The sequence below is a fragment of the Dermacentor variabilis genome, chromosome 1, assembly GCF_050947875.1.
Source record: "Dermacentor variabilis isolate Ectoservices chromosome 1, ASM5094787v1, whole genome shotgun sequence".
NCBI classification, from domain to species: Eukaryota; Metazoa; Arthropoda; class Arachnida; order Ixodida; family Ixodidae; genus Dermacentor; species Dermacentor variabilis.
In genome coordinates, this window is record NC_134568.1 from 281,660,471 (window position 1) to 281,679,716 (window position 19,246).

At 40.6% G+C, this 19,246-nt stretch overlaps 1 protein-coding gene across 1 annotated transcript in view; it reads left to right on the forward strand.

Moving 5' to 3' along the window:
* Positions 1–19,246, forward strand: part of LOC142565999 (low-density lipoprotein receptor-related protein 2-like) — a 114,911-nt gene that overhangs the window by 68,262 nt on the left and 27,403 nt on the right. The window contains exons 6-14 of the mRNA XM_075676678.1: positions 1,457–1,601; positions 1,697–1,796; positions 2,022–2,150; positions 2,272–2,375; positions 2,578–2,695; positions 3,721–3,913; positions 7,371–7,504; positions 12,172–12,471; positions 18,113–18,469. Coding sequence (XP_075532793.1) covers positions 1,457–1,601; positions 1,697–1,796; positions 2,022–2,150; positions 2,272–2,375; positions 2,578–2,695; positions 3,721–3,913; positions 7,371–7,504; positions 12,172–12,471; positions 18,113–18,469 — 1,580 coding nt within the window. The remainder of the gene's footprint in view (positions 1–1,456; positions 1,602–1,696; positions 1,797–2,021; positions 2,151–2,271; positions 2,376–2,577; positions 2,696–3,720; positions 3,914–7,370; positions 7,505–12,171; positions 12,472–18,112; positions 18,470–19,246) is intronic.

Sequence of the window (19,246 nt, forward strand, 5' to 3'; positions counted from 1 at the left end):
AGTTTAGTTCTAATACATGTAGTTATTCTATAGAAAGCATTGCACATCAAAGGTAATTGCACTGCAAAACATGCAGCATTAGACTTCTATGATCACACTACTTTCATAGCTTCCTCAGCATTGTCTGCTAAGTATGAAACACAGTATAGTGAATGGCTAAAGAAAAGATGTTAGCAGATCATAGTGAATATATCCATGCCAAGAATATTTCCTCTGTATAAATTTTAACATTTAAAATTTTGTATGTTGGCATTCACATTGTGGCTAATTGGCACTTTTTGCACTAGCTATAACATAAACTGTGTCAAAAAGCACTTGAATACATACTATTTTAATTTTCTCCTACTTAATCTTCATGTACTGTTTCTTAATATGCCACTGCATTTTGAATACAAATGTGGCGACAGTGTATGAGCTATTAAACTAATTGGCTCGTTTGAGCTTGTTTAAAACAATTCTGTTCATTTACTTTCAGCTGCTAGTGCTCTATGAGCAATACTTTTTCTTTGGCATGTCACTGCAATATATCCCATTAATTTCATTTTATAAGTTACATCAATACCTTTCTGTGCATAGTAAACACATTCCTTTATCATATTACCGTACATATCATCACATCGATTTATATAATTAAGGTAGGAATTGAATTTTGTTTTATAAAGAGCTCCTCTTTTTTTTCCCCTCTCTTATTTTGTACATCTCAAGAATCAGCTAACGCTTTGGAGAAATTGTCATTATAAGCACTAGCTAATATTGTGCAGGTAATTTTTTCCACTTAATGTAGCTCTGCTTTACATTAATAATAATAATAATAATAATAATAATAATAATTGCAATGGGACCAATTGATTTTTGAATGCTTTTGTCTTTGAGGCTGTTTTAGTGAATTAGCCCGAAATGTGAGAGACACTGCTAATTTATAAGAGTAGTGCTAATTTACAAGATTTACATGCTGTAATAATGCAGCATGCAATGCTATGCAAGTGCCCAAACCACTCAGCCTATTAGCTTGAATATTGCACCTCATGGCTCACACGTGGTCATTTACATGTTGGGATCATGATTTGCCAAGGTGGTGATTATAACATGTCATCACAGCCTACAAAATTGTGCTCCAGAAGTGTTGAGGCCACTAACACTTTTTGCTAGTACGGTTAGATGAAATTATTTCAGAAACATGGTCACATGAACATGGTAGTGTTGTAAGTGTTTAACCTTTTATGAAAGCAGTGTACAGTGAAGCAGCATTTCATCACCAACTGTAGTTCTGTTTTCAGGAAAGCAGTAGCAGCTTGTGTTCATTTGAGTGTACTGCATTAGACCTGACTGCAATTGAAGCATGGCACTGCCACTCCTTGCACACATGTGTTCATTTACATCACATTGCTGGTCTTTGTTGTGCAGAACCTTACCACGAAAATTGTTTGCTTGTAATCTTGTGTCTATTCTATTTCAGGTCTGGATCGATTCACACTGTTAAATATGATGGAACAGGTCATAAGAAAATTCTTCATTTGTCAACATTTTCTAAGCCTTTCTCTATGGATGTGTTTGGCGATTACTTTTATTGGACAGACATCACATTTTCTAGTATATTTAAGGCAAGTGTTTTCATCTGCACTTTAGGTTGTGTGTTGGATGTAATGTGAGTTGGCTGCTGAATGTATTGTCACAGCAAATATTTCTTAATTACCAGGCTCATCGATTTTCATTGAATGCTTCTCAGAAGGTGGTGGTCCAGTCCAGTAACACACTCTATCAGGCTACTATTGTTCATCCCTCCAGACATCCTACATGTAAGTAACTAGTACTGATCACAAGCATGGTAAGGTGAACTTATAATTTAGTGACAAGTGATAAGAATTTTCAAATTTTTCAAATTTTTTGCTTTCCTTTTTTTCTTTGTAAAATTAGAGCTGACATAACTTTGAGAAGAAACAATTAACTTGTAGTCAGATTTTTTTTTTGTATGACTTGTTCAGTTGTGTTTTCTGTGAACTAAGTGAAATGTTTTGCCCTAGACAATACAACAAATTATTGTGCCTACAAGAATGGCTTCTGCAGTCACCTGTGTGTTCTGGGAAATGGTCAGCCAATGTGTATGTGTCCATATGGCCTGCAACTTGGTCCTGACAAGCGAACTTGTGAAGGTAAAATTATGTACATTGTTTATTGTATTGTGCTGATGGAATGGCTGAATTGTCTATTAAGTGCACAGTTCCAATCTAGCGAATTAAAAAATTTTTCTTATGCTGTCATTTCTTTTTACAGATCATGGACCTCTGGTTCTTTATCAAACAAAGAACACAAACATTGTTTATTTTGCCCTCTCAAGTGATCCTTCCCGGTGGATTTATCCTCCTGTGAAGCTGCACGTAAGCTGTATTATTTTATGCACCACAAAAATGCTAGCAACTACCAAAGTTGATGTGGAACACTTCATGAAGCTTGACATATACTTTCTCATCCTCCTCCCCTACACTTTTTTTCTGTGCTAAAATGTTTTTGGAATTGTTTTCTGACTTTTAGCCTTAATGCATTCAACAGATGCTTGTTGATTCTTAAATTTTCTTGCAGGCAACTGCATTTGCCCTAACCTATGATAGCCAAAATGAAATTTTGTACTGGATTGAAGGGAGGACGATAAAAAGGCACATGCTCAAGACCTACACCACAGAAATATTTGCAGAATTTGGTAAGATTTTCTCAACTCTTTATACTAGTCCTCTAATAATCTTCAATGTAACTGAAAACTAAATTGACATATACATGATGTTTATTAGCTCCTAGCAATATATGTATATTTTTTACTATCTTGACAGTGTAATGTGCAGTGGTGATAGACACAAACTAGTTTTTCAGCAGAGATCAAGGAAGTGAGCATGACTGTGGCCATAGAGGCTACACATTGGTTGAGTAACTTTGCCTAGCCTCGATGTTCTCTTTAAATAAGAGTGCTACTGCTGGCTTAGGATCAACTGGGAGCTCTCCCCATTCACAATGTCTTCCAGAGCATAAACTTGTGATGTAAAGTCCTACACAGTTTGATCTTTGCTGCTATTTTCAGTGATGTCGACTTTCTTGGTTAGAGTAAAACTGATGACACAGCTGTGGTGGTGATAGTAATATGGGATAGATAAATTGCTTCAAAAATTTGATCATGCATTGAAATTGCACGGTCACAGTGTTTAGAATTACATGCTACATACCTGCCAACTCTTCTGAATTTTTCGGAGTTTACAAAGTCAGGCTCGTTCTGCAATTTTACTGATGTTTGTTCAAGTTTTACGGAAATAAATTCCCTTTGCAAAGAGTTTCCCTCATAAGTCTCCAAGCCCACTTTTAAAATGTCTTCTGATTATAAAAAAGGACTTTAGAGAACTTTCTTCAAGCAAGCTTATTCAGGCAAGTTCCTGAACAGGTGAAATTGCCAACAGCAAAGTCTTTGGAAAAGCCACTTTAATCTAAAAACATTGTGTTGCTTGTCAGTCTCTGCAGTTCCAAGTTTCTGTTCTATGCCTAAAAGTAAATCATTAATAAAGTGCATATGTCTCCTATAAACATTGTGTGCTTTGGGCAAACTTATTAAAAGTGCGTGTTACTGCCCCCCTCAATGCTTTGTCCACGAGATTTTGACACATTTTAAGGTTCACAGGTTGGCAGCTATAACACTACATCAAGAAAGCTGTCCACTTCATTTCTCTGCTTTTATTCTGCCAGGGTCCTTGGTGAAGTTGACTGCACTATCGCTCGACTGCTTATCTGGCAACCTGTACGTAGGAAACTCTGTGCAGCTCAACAGCGAAATTCGCAGCCAGATCTCGGTGTGTGCAACAGGCGGCCGGTACTGCAGCAATCTCATCTGGGATTCTGTGCGACATGTCAGTGGTCTTGCAGTGGATGCTGCAAACAGGTTGGTGGATCCTCCATACTAATTCACGCGCTGAGTATTCATTACACCAGTGACTACCACAGAACCTTTGGCACTGTTTGGACGCCAGGTGCTGGTTCAAGGAGACTGTTCTTATTTGGGCTTTTCACTGATATTATTTTCCTTAAGAATTTGATGTTTTGTGCATCATAGTGATTCCCAACAAGACAGAGGTTCACAGGAAGATGGAGACAAAGTGATCAATAGTCCTTTGAACAAGAGATGTTGGCTTTAGCAACTTCTCTTGTTCAGGCACTGTTGATAGTGGTGCTTGTGTGGAAGGTACAAAGATTTTCCTGCTGCTACTGTTGCCCTTTACAGTGTTTACATCGTCTGCAATTCTTGAAGATGACTGTTATAACTTGTGAGACTTGTAATCAATGTTTCTCTGAAGGCGAGGATTTCATTACATGTGCTGAATGTCATCAATGTTATCACGTGGGAGACTGCATTGAAATAAGTGAACGCACCTGCAGAAAGAAAAGTGAAGAAGCTAAGAAAATGATAAAATGTCAGAGCTGCCGCATGCCACTAGCCCGTGACAGCCATATCACTGATCACTCGGTTTTGCCCGAACACCTGACCAGACAACTGACAGAAATGTTGAACAAGAGGCTGGCTGATCTGGTCGTAAAGATTGACCACCTTTCGGCATTAAAACAGACTGTGAACAGCATTGAGCAATCCGTTCAGCACGTCAGATACGCATGACAAGCTTCTAGAAATCAATGGAACAGAGATTGCAAGGAGATTGAAAGCCTTTGCAAAAGAATAGACATAGTTGAAAGAAATCACGACAGAAAAGAAATCGGGCTAAACTAGGACCTACATAATCTTGAGCAATACAGCCACCGCCTAAATCTAGAAATTCATGGCGTGTCTGCCACTGAAAAAGGTGATGTCCTGTCAAAAGTTAATGACATTGCGAACAAGCTTGATCTGCCTTCCCTGTCTCACTGTGACATTGAGCACGTGCATAGATTGCCGTCACGTCAGGGAAAAGCCCTGGTTATATTGATAAGATTTGCTCAGCTATCCGTGAAAGCTTGTATGGATTGCGAAACGTGCCGAACTAAGGAGAGGAAATGATAGCATTCAGATTTTCGATAACCTGACTGCCTTAAACAAGACACTTCTTTGGATGGCAAAGAACAAGGCCAGTGAACTAAGTTACAAATTTGTCTGGTCGTCCGATGGAAGGATCTTTGTCGGAAAGGAATCCGAAACACATTCGATCAGAATTTCATCTGAACAAGACCTAAACAAGATCATGTGAAGCTCTTCCTAAGTGACTTTTTATTATTTATTTTCTTCTGAGCAATTCCTTGTATTACAATGCCAAATCTTTTACTAAATTAACAAAATGCGCTGATTTCCTTTCTGAACACAATTTTTCCTTCTATCACCTCAAGCGCAGAGTATGAGGAATAAGGGCGAGAAAATCGAAAGTGAATCAGTACATTTATGCTTTCATTTTGACATTATGGGTTTCACCTAAACTTTGTTCTCTTCTAATGCTGAAGTACTTAACCTCGAAGGGTACAACAATGTATCTGTCTTTTGGAGTGGAAGACGTGGCGGCGGTGTGTCGCTGTATATTAAACGAAGCCTTTGCTTATGAAACTTGGCGTGATGGTTGCATGGCATGCAGTGATTATGAGGTAGTTAGTGTAATACACTCTAACATTGCAATTATACTTGCATAGCGACCCCTTGATGGCAATACTGATGTATTTCTTGAACATATAGAAACTCTTCTTGAATGTGTAACTTCTAACAAATGGTTTACAGTGGCTTTGGTGACCTAAACGTGGATATTTCTAAAAATAGCCCCTCTCAGTTCAAAGTGTTAGAAATAATGGTTTTGTATGGCTATGAAAATATTATTAATGCTCCCACTAGAATAACTCAGACGTCAGAAACACTTGCAGATGTCTGTTTCACAAATTTGTTGCCTGAAACTGTTTCAACTGGAGTATTTTCATCTGGTGTAGGTGATCACTTACCATTATTTGCACTATTGAAAATGCCTAAACGACATAACCCACCAAATTATATGCGAAGATATCAACGATACAAACATTCACCACTGTTATTCGTTAATGTTTGACTGCAACTGGGATGACATATATCAGGAAACTGACCCCTCGAAGGCATACAATTTGTTTATAGAAAAAAATTGCTTGCAATTACAACATTGCGTTTCTATATGCAATAGTAAAAAAACATAAAGCAAAAAAAGAATGGATTACAGCAGCACTCCTTAAGCGAATAAAGATGAAAAATAAACTGTTTGAGCATTTTTTGTACACTAAGGAACCAGGAGACTTTTTAGAATATAAGACATTTAGAAACAAATTGAACAAAGACCTAAAGAAGGCAAAAACAGATTTTTATGCCTATAAGTTTCCAAAATGATGGATAACTCATGATTACTTTGGGATTCAGTTAACGATTTGATAGGTCGGAAGAAAGCTGCCATCCCCATGGACTTACATCTAAGTGATGTTCACTACAGTGGCAAGTCACTTGTAGATAAGTTTAAATTGCATTTTCTGAATGCCGGTTCATTAGGTAATATGGCAAAGGTGGTCTTGGCAAAAATGTCTCGACAGTATAGGCATCTGTTATAGGCTCACTGAAGAAAAGTTCTCCAGGCAATGATGGTATTACCTGATGGTATGGATACTTCAAGAAAAAATTTACACACGTGTCCGCATGTACATAGAACCGAAACTACAATGCGATGTCTCATACCATATGTGTATTAAATTAAGTATGAATCCGTATTGCCACATTTCGAAATATTTCGTTGTATTTTGCTAACGGCTTGTTTTTATGTAAATGTGTCATATGTTTGACACATATTGATGTGTAACTAACACATACATTGTGTATGACTTATGATTTGTGCGCTTGATTATTTATTTTGTTGATGGTGGTGCACCTAATCTTCTCTGTACATAGTGTATTGTTTGTTTTGTGTTCTGCTTTGCTATGCCTGTCCGAAGTGCAGCTGAAAAGTAGGCCCAGTCAGGAGACAGATTGTCTCATTTTGCCTCTCTTCGTGGGCATTTCTTGAAATGTCCGGAAAAAAAAAAAAAAAGAGCAGTAGCTGTTGTTCACTCTTGTGCAACAAGACAATTTCAAGGGCTAGTCAGAGCAGGAAGTAATTTTCTGTAATCTATGTGCACAATGCACAATTATTCTGAAAATTTTCAGTGCCTTTGTATCCCTTCCAATATGCTTGCAATAAAAGGAAGCAAACACACTAGTATGCTCAAATATTACGGTTCTTTCACTCAGCAGAATTCTACAAGACAGTCATTGGCAGCAGGACACAGTTTTATATTTAAAGCTATGACAGAATCTTACATGGTAATAAATAATTTATTTTTAACTTTGGAATATGCACCGTAATTGTTTACTCTGCTTCTAGACTTGTTTTGTGGATGGAACGAGAGCGTTCGTCTGCTGACCAGGACCTGATGACCGTTAAAGCTGCACACCTGAATGGCTCTGTTACATGGGCATTGCATACATGGACCTGCCCTAAAAATGCTGCAATGAAAGGTACTTGTCACAATTTAAACTGCCCTTTACTTTGGGGAAGGAATTCTTGTAAGCCTGAATGCACACCCTCTCACTAATAACGTAAAAGCCTGTGTGCTGTTTTCAGCAATGGCTAGCTGGCTTTTCCTTTCTACAACACGATGTGCTTCTCATGCCAGCACATGGTCCTCAGAAATGTCACTTCACATTTATGGCTTGTACTGTATTTGCATGAATATAATGCAAAAAATTGTAAATTGTATAATGTGCTTCACTTCTAAAGCTGCATATGCTCTCATTTACCGTATCTACTCGATTCTAACGTGCCCTCGATTGTAGCGTGCACCCGTTTTCTGTGACCAAAAAAAAGGGGAAGAAAAAAACGTCCTCGATTGTAACGCTTTTGCCGTGGCCTAAAAAAATAAGTTATTTACAGTACTGTGCACCTCATTCTTTCATACAGAAATACAACGAAGATTTACTCCCAATGCACTAAAGTTGCGATAAATAAAAAAAGTCGCAGTTTTGCCCGAGAGGCGAAGCATCGATTGCGATAACAAATTAGTAGACAGCTATACAAAAAGTAAGAATAGTTGTTTTATAGGCCGTATAAACTTTTAAACGTTCCCTTACTAAATTGACAAGCATAGTGTCCCGTGCACACAGACAAACATGAACACGTCTCGCGCAATGACTGTGGAAACTCTTTATCAGTGGTAGCAGGAGCGAGTGAATCGTGGAGCGAATTGACCTTTGTGCGGCCTCTCGCTTCAACACTAACTAAGCGATGAGAGCACAGCGCAGTGTGCCTAGATGCATAGACACTCCATCGCAGATTGCTTTCAAGATAGGCACAGCACAGCCGCGCCGTACGTATCAGCTGCCGTGGTAGAATGCATCTCCTGTTTGCGCAAGTCCCGCACGCAAGTCTCGGGAACTCCGAACATTCGTGATGCAGCCCGATTTCAATCCATCTGCACACATGTGATCACTTTCCTTTTAATTACAGCATCGTGATGAAGTCGGCATGTTTTTGCAGTCGGCACTTCCATGCTGATAGCACAAATGCACAAAACGGGAAGACGGACGCTGCAACACGTACTACAGCACATGGAGGAAGCTACGGCAGCTAGGCTTGAAGCGCGTATGAGGCAGCCATTTTGAAATGCTGATGACGATATGGTAACGCAGATTTAGGGTTGTACTCGATTCTAACGCGCACGCAATTTTTGGACCCATTTTATCAAAAAAAAAAGTGCGCACTAGATTCATGTAAATACGGTATTCGCTCGGCGCAATGTTTTATGACCGAGTCACAAGATGTTTCTCTGCCTGCGAGGACTGTGGTTATATAAATGTTCTTTAATTAAAGAAATTATATTCTGGGAATTTGCATACCAAAACAACCATATATTTATGATGTGCGTCGTACTGAAGGATGCTGGATTCATTCCGACTACCTGTTGTTTAATGTGCACCCGAGTTTATATGTGAGTGCTTTCGCATTTTGCCCTTATCGAAATGTGGCTGCTGTGGCTGGGATCAAATGAGTGGCCTCAAGCTTAGCAGCACAATGTCACAGCCACTGGGCTACTACATTGAATGGTGATATAGAGGGTACATTTAACATGCAACATTTGTTGTCTTCGTAATGCTGTCATTTATAGAAATAAAACTAAAAGAATATTAGACAGTAACTGGGCAGCGCCACGCTACTCAAGACTCAGTCAGAGCGCGAGAAAATGCATGAAAATGAAGCTATTCTAACTGGAGTGTAGCAGACGACAAAGGCGGCTCCTAAGACTGACATCACCGGAGAGCCGTTTGCAACGCCACCATCGGTCGCGCACGAGGCTAATAGAGATGAATATTTTCATTGGCGATGGCCGTAATGAGACAGCAGAAGGGTTACGGATAGTGGTCTGGCTGTTTATTTGTGAAATTCCATAAAACTCGTGTTTATTTTTTTCATGTCAGTGCAGATTTCTTGTTGATGTATGATTCTCCTGTAACTTTTGTGAGACTGCTTTCATCTGTAGCAGTTTCTCAACGTAGTTGTTTTCCAAGTTCATGGGATTTCATCTGCCAGATATGTATCAGTAAACTGTAAGATTTGGCGGACGCGGTCGTAGGGAGGACCTTGGGGGAACAGGACTAGGCGAGCAGGATTTATTTACAATATTTATATTTTAAACAAGTGATACATTTACACAATCTAGCGTGACTCCCAAATGGAGCACGCAAGACGAAGCATACAGCAAGCGAGCACGACGACGAGCACAGATGAGCACGAGCACACTGTAGCAGCGACAAACAGTTGCTTATAAACACTCCGTTCGACATCATCGTTCGACGTCATCATAGACGACCCGCCTTTTTGGAGGAGGAGGGCTCACACACACACGTACACACTTTCACTGCCCTCCTCCGAGGGCAAACGACCCTCGCAGCACTCGGAGCTGACCTTCGCAACGCGGCCGTCGTGGTGTCCATTGTCTTGCGTCCCCATAGCCAGGTGGTCATGCCCGACCCCAGCCGGCGCCTCTAAATTCCACAGCTGCCATAGTCCGCAGTTCTCTGAAGTAAGTTCATGGTTGGTTAGCGCTGTCCTCGCTGGTTCTCTGTAGGGTGCCCCCACCGCGGGTCGATCGAAGCACGTGCAGCGGGCTGAAGTAGCTTTGCAGAGCAGTACCCCTGCAGGCCGATCCTAACAAAACACATAAAGTTTGCCATTAACTTCTTCAAGCAATTCAAATGTATGGAAGTGTCTTTTCTTTCAGCATTTCTATGTTGAAGTAATAATCTGAGGTCATATTTGTTTGTGCTTCCTGTTGAGTGTGAAGGTAATGAAGTTCAGTGAAAGAAACCAGTTTCTCCTTTCGGAAGACCTGTTCTTGTGCTAAAATGTTAGCCAGAAGCCATTGCAGCATTTGCCTGACAAGCGCAGTGCATACAGTGTGTGCTAACGATCGAATCTGCTAAGTCTTACATCCCTATGCGCCGCAGAAAGAGTAAATTTTAAACCAAATGCCACTTGCCTTTCTCCTTGTGGGCGCTGCTCTCTCAGCCAGAGAGTCTATGTACATTGTACATCGGCAGTGCTGTGACATCTTTCATAGTGACATGTGACTTCGAGAATTTTTGACGGCGACAACAGTTATTTGTTTGATCTGTTGCTTCAGTAGGTGAATTAAAGTTTAGAGAAATAATAAAACCTACAAACCAGATGTCTACGCGTCTTTGTTTTACTTCGTGCCCTAGCAAGAGAGATGTACTTATGTATTGTCTGCTTGTTTCCATGTCGTGCAGTCATGCACGTAGAGATCAAATCCATGCCATTTTCTACCATGTTCCAGCACGCCATCATGCTCTGTGATCCGCTTGTGTCTGCCTCAGTGTTCGTGCAGCACTGACTTATACCGCTAGTCCGGTGTCTTTGTGCACAGCGTGCAAAATCGTGTGCTGCACGAAATGAGACATGCAACAGCTCGCGTGCGAGATGGTCAGCGGAAGTGCGCCACAAGCCAAAAAAGTTAGAAAAAGAAAAAATTATGTAGCTCCCAAGCATTGTGGAAATAGATTTTAAGTTAAGCTTTTTGTGCTGTTTACTTTGATTGACGATAATTAGTACTGATGTTGGCGGCGAATGTTTAATTTCTTCAACGTTTAGTCCAACATGAGAGTGGTGAGTTAATGTTAAACATTACCTTGTGTGCGCTATTGCTGTTTGTCTGCGTAGTACACAGAACACACAGGAAAATATTTCTATCTCAGCTATTAGAGAACCAATTTGAAAAATTTTTGCAGTAGAGCACTCCCTAGAAAGCACATAACTTAAATTATGGGGTTTTACATGCCAAAACCACAATCTGATTATGAGGCATGCTAGTGGGGGACTCCAGAAATATGGACCACCTGGGGTTCTTTAACGTGCACCTAAATCTAAGTACACGGGTGTCTTCACATTTTGCCCCCTTGGAAATGTGGCCGCCGTGGCCAGGATTCGATCCCACGACCTCGTGCTTAGCAGCTCAACACCATAGCCACTAAGCAACCACGGCGGGTACATAACTTCCAGAGTATAGCATGCTTGGTGTGCGGCCCTTTAAATAGTGTTTAATAATGTGTCCAGCAACATTATTGCCAAATTTGGCTAGGCTCGTTCAGTTATTGACCTGTTCTTATGTCATGAGTAGTTACGTACCATACTGTGTGAAAAGGCATTTATGATCGTCAGATTATGAATGCACAGTGGCTTATAAGCGGTAATTTTTCAAAGTCTCTCTTCCAGTAATTGCTTCAAACAAGGCATCATGCTTTTTTAATCTCTCTTACTTTATTATATGTGCCCCAGAACCTATGTATTGAACAAGTACTACCATGACACTGGAGTACATGGCTGCTGTTTTTGGATTAGGGCACAGTTTGGGGGTAAGCTTTGTGTTATGAATAAGTGTCTTAACCAAGCACGTTATGAAAATGGCAATTTTAATGTAGCTGGAGTGGATTTTGTCATTGATTTGTACCTATAAATTGCATTTAGATGTGATACTTTGTACATGTTTGCTATCACATTTTGTTTATTGATAGACAATTATTTTATGATTATTGTATTGGATTTTACAGATGATTTGTGGCATAAACTTCGTCTTGTTCTGAGCAATAAAGCACTTTGTCCCGCTTTACAGGTTTTGACGTGAACCCTTTGCGAGAAGAAGTGTGTTGGAGTGACGTACACAGGGGCGCTGTTATGTGCATCAGCTATGGCACTCCAGCCAATTTTTCTGAAGTATTCCTTGCCCGTGGTGGCAGCCAAGACCACTTGGTATTTACTGCTGATGGGGAGAAGTTGTTGTACAGCCCTGGAAATGGTAGCTTGTACTCTATCACCTATGGCTCTCATAATGCACCATATCTAGTTTGGAACAGCACACAGCCATTGAGCTACTTGAAGCATACTAGTGCTGATGACATTCTGGAACATTCTGGTGAGTGTAGTTTGCATAAAAGTTAGTCTATCTTGATACTTAGTGAGTTTTCCCACTGTGTAAAGTAAAAGGTGTTCAATGCAGTCTTTTAAAAAGTGTGTTGTGCACTTGTTTTTTTTTTCATGCATTGTGTTCCAGTACAAATGACTTCTTAACTCTGGTGGGGCTGTTAAAGTTTCCAAATGCATTTGAAGTTAAGAAACTACTTCAGAATTGCTTTGCTATAAAGGTAGTTCAAAGCATTTACCAGAAGCGGAGTTATTGGAAATCAAACATCCTCTACGTGGTGCTTCCGCTCCTTCTTTAATCACTTGCATTGAGAAGGCTAGGGCGGAGCTGAGTGTGCCCACAATGCTCTGCCTACTGAATGTCACCGTGGCATGCAGTTTAAGTTTGCATACAGATGCCACTGCCTGTGATTTTGGTGCCTATGACATGCCAAACGCGGTTGCCCTCAGCAAGCCACAGTATGCTTGGTCAGCAAACTCGTTTCGGTATCCTGCAGTGGCCGTGGTATCTACGCTACGTAATAGACCACAGCTACATGCAACTCTAGTGCATGTACAGCGTTTGCTTTGTGCACGACAGGGCTTGAGTGCGCTCCCGCTCATATGCTCCAGTCTGGCCATGTTATTTGGTGCGGACCAGACCGACAGATAGTAGCCACATCCAACTTGCGCGTTTAGAAGTGGTATCAACAGCTAAATACGAGGCGAATTCTGCAAAGGCATCTAACCAGGAGTGGCCAGGAGTGAATGCACGCTAGCAAGCGTGTGTGTGATCTGAACTTAAGTTTCATGTGGTTATAGGCTAGTTGAGTGTTCAAAACTAGTTGAAATTAGCGATACCCAACGGCTGCGACACCGATAAGCAGGGTGGCCAAAGTTTAATTGCTATGCGGGCAGCTGCAGCCGAGCATTAGTGGACGACAGTTGGCTTCTTCCGGCAGTACGTAATTGTTATCAGAATTCGAAAGTAGATTTTGCTTATTTGTGTATTTTGCTTAGATTTTGTTTATGAAATTGTGTCAATAAATATACACAGTAACAGCAGGAAGAAGCACACTGATCCGAACACCCTTCTTGATTGATGTCGGGTATTGGCCAATAGGAAGCGCATATGGGAATCTGGTACATTAGAAAATAAAACATCCAGAAAAGAGTGAGGAGCAGGTGCTTGTTGAAAAGAGAGCATTTGAGAAAAAGGTGGCTTCACGCTCTGCTTGCAAACTCCATGTACCGTGCACAACTGCGAAATTTGGCTGAGATGTTCACAGTAGTGTTTGCTATCCGCAGACTGTATTTCTTTCTCCAAGCCCAAAGGGTTTTCAGGGCCCCTTTAATGTTAATGTACTTACCCAATGGTACCACATTACACAAAATCTGAAAAAGATAGTTACATTGTTGGGATTTTGGAGTCATTGCACTGAACAAACTAGCAGAACAGGTAACTGCGAGAAAATTGTTAGGAATAAAGTTTTTCATTTTGAGCAGTTAAGTTTTGTTTGAAAAACATCTAGATTTATTGCATTTGTGTACTTACCTTTATGGGCACAGAAATATAATATGCATGCATATGCTATTAAAGCTAAGCTTAATGTTGCGGCATGTTTCAAGCATTCCTGATGACATAACATAGGTAGTCAATCGGATCGCTCACCCCAAGTGACATCACTCACCCACTCTACGTGGCGTGGGAAGGGGTGGCTAAAAACTTGGGAGAGGAGCTGCTGTGATTGGTAGTAATGTACATTTTAAAAACCTTATAATAAATTACACGCTTTACGCAAAGTGCTTAAACCTTTCTCACCAGTCAGAAAGAATTGCCCTAGCGACTCGGCACATTTGTACACAATCGTCAAAATCGTTTCAGGGTTCCTTTAGCTCCTTCCTTACCACAAGAAAAATTAAATTTTCAGACAAAACATATTTTTTATTGCCACCGGCAACATTATATATTATGTAATGCAGCATTATAAATTATAGAAAATTAATTCATGTTACCAAGTACATATGTTGCAATAAATACATCTTTAATAAGTAAAGAAATATTTACTGAGCTGACGTTTATGTGGCCACTTAAAAAAAATGAAAAGCGACAATATTGATATACTATATACAAAAAAGAATGTAAGGAATTGAAAATTTACATTTTGGCCATAAATGTACCAAAAGCACTTTCATGAAAATAATTGGCACTCAGCTGTTCTTCGAGTCCAAAACACAAAAAGGTTCATCTTTCCGGTGCTGTACTGCGCAAGTATAACGTTCAACTTCATGAGGCAAAGGTAGACTGCATTTCTTGCAGCATTTTTTTTTTCTTTATACTCCAGATAGCACAGCTTGTAGCTTCACCTCTTCTGCATTTTGTTGGGTTGGTGTTGAAGTTCTGGTACTAGTTATCGAGTTGGAAAGTGTTTGCAATTTTCTCTGTCAAGTCCCAGTAGTTTGAACGAGCTCAGTTTTAAAACTGGCCAAAGCTGGTACTTCTCTGAAACTGCAACTGTTATAAACATCTTGAAATGCCCAGTTCTGCATGTTCAGCATGCCAACTTTTTCATGTTGCATGTTCAACAGCTGCCAACTTTTTCGTCCAATTATCATTGCCTTTTAGAACTGGGAAATTGCAAACATGGCAATGTAACATTGTCCTCCGACTTACTTCTGATACTCTGATCATAAATTCTGATGCTGACATGTCGTGATCACAAGTGGCACTTCATTATTATTATTATTATTATTATTATTATTATTATTATTATTATTATTATTATTATTATTATTATTATTATTAAATAATAATAATATGTCCCAAAGAGCAATAGCCACACGAAGTTCTGCTACAATGTGAATGCCTTAATTTATCAAAAGTTACGTCAAAAGTCGGTTTTGCCGCAGAAACTATTTCTGAAAGCCCCTTTTCTGGCTGCCTACCAGATAATGTTATGTATATAAGGAACAGTTTTGTCGTGCTGAAATCGGTGATTAAAATTTTTGGTCACCAGTAATAGATTTGAATAGACATAGTAACGAAAGGGTTAAGACTAAATTATTAATGCGTGAAGCATGGATGTAAGCATGGATGAAGCAGGTGTAATGTATGTGGTATGAATGGTATTGCTGATATGTCGTATGTAATCAAAAGTGGCATGTTTTTCTTGTTTTAAATGAAAATGCATGAAAATTCATTTTTTCATGCATTTTAGACTTAAAGGGTCCCTGATATGGTTTGGACAAGTTTTGTACATGTGTAAGGTACAGCTACAGTAAAACATTCGTGCCATAATGTAAGTGAAGCATCTCGTATTAAGAGAGTTAGTGAGGTTTACAAGTTACCCTTCTTCCTAGCCATGCTTTTTCTCTTCAACTCGTTAACAGAGTGATTGGGGCCAAGCTCCGCCTTCAATGGCGATGTGTCACGATGTGACGTCGTGTCGTCTACTTCCGCTGTCTTAGAGCCAGCGCGCGAAGTCTCTTCAACCTCTGTGCTAGCCACTTGGCCCTTGATTCCAAGCGAGGGCAATTCAAGCAGCGTGTGTTGCAAGTGTTCTGTGCTGCGCCAAGCATGGTCTGGTATTCCGGTAAACGCAGATAAGTTGGGCATTTTGACTGATGGGCGGAGGCACAAACTACCCACTGTGATAAAGGGGATTTAGCGTTACGTAGCGATATATGTACAGTATATGTGAGCGGCCTACACTGTGCATTCACCTGGTGGCGCAGAGCATAACCAGCCAGACGCAGAGCTAATATTGCTGTAACCAAGTGTAAAACATTTTAAGGGGCCCTTCACCAGGTCTGGCCATCTTGAGCTGACAAGTAGAGTGCATACAATGTGCGCTAACGATCGTGTCCGCTAAGTATTACATCGCTAAGGGCTGTAGAGAGAGATGAAATTTCAAACCCAATGCCGTTTTCCCTTCTCCTCGCGGGCGACATGTTCCCAGCCAGAGAAGTGGCATATATGGGCAAGTGCACCTACGTACATGTCTGTGCTGTAACCTTGCTCACAGTAAAAATTGACTTCAAGAATTATTCAAGGGAACATCTGTTATTTGTGCAATCTGTTGCTTCGTTAGATGAATTAAAGTTTAGAAAATAATAAAACACACAAACCAAGTGTCTGCGTGTTTTTCTTTTACTTCGTGCTGTAGCAAGAGAGATGTACTTCCGTTATGTCTGCTGATCTAGCGTCGTTCAATTGCACGTGCAGACAGTGAAACCGTCATTTTCTACTGTATTCTAGTACGCGGTCATGCTCTGTGGGCCACTTGTGTCTGCTTCAGTGTTAGTGTAGCACTAACTTGTACCTCTAGTCATATGCTCTCCTGCACAACGCACAAAATTGTGTGTAGTGCACGAGACAAACACAATAGATCATGCGCGACACCGTCAGCGAAAGTGTGCGCCACGCAGCAATAAATGGAGAGAAAAAAAAAAGTGGCGGTGGGGCATGTTATGTATGCGTCATGCAGGGAATGCAGGGAAGGAATTTTATTTCTGGAAGCTAGACAGGGCAAGTGGAGAGAGTGTTATGTTAGTGGTGACGCTCGCCTCTTGAAGTCATGGGTTAGTGACACTTAAATATTTCCATCTTGGCTATTAATGAACCAATTTGAAAAATCATTGCGGTAGAACGCTCCTTAAGGGCACAAACAACTTCCAGCATATAACGGGAATTTTCTGTGACCTGGTGAGGGGGCCTTAAAAAATGGTAAAGACAATGTGTTCATGATAACACTGCCGCCAAAAATGTACACCTACAGCAAAGTAGAATAACCTTGATTACTGCTATAGTAGCTCTGTGTTTGTCTGGTTGAGCTCTGTGCCACCAGGGGGCTGCACACTGCAGGCTGCTCATGTTTGTGCCTCTGCTTGTCTTGCAAAATGTTCAGTCTGCCTGTGTTTACCGGAATACCGGACACACTAAAACTCTCTATTGTTGTACTAATGCTCCATTGTGAAGTAACGGGCGCAGACGCGTAGATTGGATACTGATAGCCCCCACAATGTTCCGAGGGCGATCCATGGTGCTTCTGAAAAGAAAGCTCGAGACCAACACTGAAGGCACAGCTTGTGTCAACATGGAGTGCGTTGTAACACAACCAGACGACACTTGCTGTGTGCCGAAAGTGCTTGAGTGCAGCGATAAGTTGTCTTCGTGTATTCTCTTTCTGTTGCTTTTTTTTTATGAAAACAAAATAACCAACTTTCCAACTATTACAAACAACATTTGTTCACCACAAATTTAGAAAAATGATCCATGATGCAATCTGGACAGTCAACGTAAAGCTCGCCCAATTAACGTCACATGTGTGAGCTACGTAGATTGTAATGGGGTTGCTGAAAACTCTGGGGAGCGGCGCTGCTGTGATCGGTAGCGATGCACATTTTAAAAACCTTACAATGAATTGCACGCTTTGCTCGAAGTGCTTAAATGTGTCAATGATCAGAAGGACCTGCCTGAACGACTCAGTGCATTTGTACAAAATTGTCAAAATCTTTTCACGGTCCCTTTAAGAGTACAGTTTTCACTAGGAAGTGTTACAATAGTGTATATTATTCTGTAATGAGCTTTTGTATAAAGTATAGATGCATACTATAACATCAAAAGAAGATGCAAATAACTTGTTGCTCTGCAGCCTCAAGACACCCGTGCCGTCAGTTATCGGTGCCTTGCAATGGAATCTGCCTTCCTGAAGAAAATGGCCACAGATGCTTGCCTATTGGGGGCTCAGACACTCTCTTAGTGTTTCTCCAGAATCATAGGACTGTAGTTTACCCTGTTGGGTCAGATGCTACCGTGCCACCCCTCCTCTTGCAAGCAGAGTTCAGTGAGATGCCCCTGGATTCAATTCATGTTCTCTCAGCTGAAGAAGCAGTAGTATTTTCCAGCCGTGAACGACTGTATTGGGCCCGCATTGATGGTTATAATGTAACTCCTGTGGCAACGTTGAATAACACCAGAGTCACTGCATTGGCTGCTGATGCATCTTCAGGTGAGGATTTCTTCATCTTTTTTCCTCCCTTTTGAATGTTGTGTAATTCATTGGGTGTGTCTGTGTGTGGCTGTGTATTAATTCATTGGTCTTTGTTGGCTGACTACTCTTTGAGCAAACTGGAACACTGTAAATGGATGGGACAGCTGTGCCAATTGTACCAATGTGATGCATTTGCCACCTGCTGTACCAATTGCTTCACAGTGTGCCTATGCTACTGCAAAACATGAAATCCACATGAGAGAAAAGTTCTCAGGAAGATGAAGGCTTGAAGTGTTCAGCGACATTTCTTCAGCCACTGTTGATCACTCCAAAATATAGTCAAGTCAAAGTCAGTTTATTTGACAACAATACATAAAGACACAGTTGTCAGGAGTATAGACAAAAAACACAAAATAGGCTTGATGGGGTCTGTACCCCCTGAACAAAAAATTCACATTGGCAACATGATCATAGCAGCATTTATACAATGACTATGTAGCACAAAGCATGTGCTATTGGGCTCAATATGAGTTGCAACACAGTACACACCAGTCAGTTTTTTAATAAAATGACAAGTGCCATTTGTCTTGCTAACAGGGTGCTACCAGTAATCTGAACGGTGTCCAGCAACTTTCTTGTGTAGGTTCTGCCATGCTGCCCCCCCCCCCCCCAAAAAAAAGCAACGAACTCTCATGTTGCAACCCATATTTAGCATGTAGTACATTATATCCAAAAAGAAAACCAAGACAGGACTAGCTATTTATTTAGATGAAATGGCAGTCTGTAGCTGATCAT